The following is a 1562-nucleotide window of genomic DNA, read 5'->3' on the forward strand; positions in this document are numbered from 1 at the left end:
GAACCTGCCACTTTAGGTGTATGTGGCTGGCACCTTAGCCACTTGAGCCACAGGCCCCGAGCCCATCAGTCAGATCTTAAGTTCAAAGAATTTTAACTTGAAGTAAATTGTGAATATAATTGAAAAGTTAAGTTAGCGGTACTAGGAAGGAGTGCTATTGGGCATAAGCCAGGGGCTGCCTACTGCCTGAAAGCTTCTGTCTGTGACTATGTTAATGCTGTGTCTCCCTTTTATGTATTTTTATTGTAGTACAGACTTTTCTGCCAACAATTCTATGCCATGTTTCTGAAAAAGGTTACACATTCTTGGCGAAACTGGATGTTGATATTATCGATACAGATCCTGTTGCCTATAGTGATCGTTATATTAAGCCTCATGTTCTTCAACTTCAAAACAAGAAGCATGAGAAATGTCCCATTGGAGCTTACCCTAAAAACATATGGTCAGACTGTTGTTCCATTCTTCATTTCTCAGAATTCTAGGCTGGATCCTCGACTTTCAGAAAGCTTTGCAAGTATGCTCATGGCTGAAGGACAGATTCCTCTAAAAGTCCTGGGTAAGTACCAAGCACAGGAGGATGGGGCATGAAGAAAGCCTGCCATTCTTAGTAGAAAAGCTGTATCCATCTGGGGCACGAGGTGCTCTCCGAAGTCAGACTGAATAGCTAGAAGTCCCAGAAAAACATCTTTAAAACCCCAAATGATAGGAAAGGTAGAGTTTCTAGAAATAAGAACAACTGTGTGTCTTTGTAGAGATGAAACTATCCTAAAAATACAGTTGATAAATTATCTGATGTGTTTAAATGTATTAAAAGGAGATTTACACTTCTATTGAGAGCTTGTGGATGATTGGTGATAGCTATAAAGAAGACTATGCAAATAAGAAAAGGGGACATTATTAACTTCAGGAGGAAAAGTTGCACACACAAAGAAACATAATATTCTACTTGGTTCAAATGTAAATAATTTTTGCTTAGTCATAAGAATGTCAAAGCAAAGCTGCCAGGGGCATGGTGTCTCATGCCTGTATCCCAGCACTGTGGGAGGCTGAGGAGGGAAAATTGCTTGAGCTCAGGAGTTTGTGACTTGCCTGAGCACGAGTGAGACCCTGGTTCCTAAAAACATGAAAAATCCAGCCCAGGCACCGCAGCAAGCACCTGTAATCCCAATGCCTTCTGCAGGCCGAGGCAGTGGAATGCCCACAGCCTGAGTCTGAGGTTGCAGTGAGCTATGATGCCATTGCACTCTGCTCGGGGCACAGGGTGGGACTCTGTCTCAACAACAACAAAGAATGTCAAAGCTAATTATTGATTTAACTAAAATTATGATTTAACTCTAGTGGGAGGGGAAGTCTATGAAACAGTGTTTTTCAACCTTTTTTATCTCATGTCACTCTTGAACCTATAAACTTCTGTGGCACACTTAAAATATGTTGATCAAAAAAGTAAAAAGACACTGGGCTCGGCGCCTGTGGCTCAAGCAGCTGGGGCGCCAGCCACATGCACCTAGGGTGGCGGGTTCGAGTCCCTGGCCCGGGCCCGCCAGACAACAATGATGGCTGCA

General features: G+C 43.0%; 1 protein-coding gene across 1 annotated transcript in view; it reads left to right on the forward strand.

Moving 5' to 3' along the window:
- LOC100948930 (ATP-binding cassette sub-family A member 17-like) overlaps nucleotides 1–1562 on the forward strand; it is a 137500-nt gene that overhangs the window by 109866 nt on the left and 26072 nt on the right. Inside the window, exon 18 of the mRNA XM_023513859.1 lies at nucleotides 250–556. Coding sequence (XP_023369627.1) covers nucleotides 250–556 — 307 coding nt within the window. The remainder of the gene's footprint in view (nucleotides 1–249; nucleotides 557–1562) is intronic.

This window comes from Otolemur garnettii, unplaced genomic scaffold, assembly GCF_000181295.1.
Source record: "Otolemur garnettii isolate 467f Iridium unplaced genomic scaffold, OtoGar3 scaffold00044, whole genome shotgun sequence".
Taxonomy (NCBI): domain Eukaryota; kingdom Metazoa; phylum Chordata; class Mammalia; order Primates; family Galagidae; genus Otolemur; species Otolemur garnettii.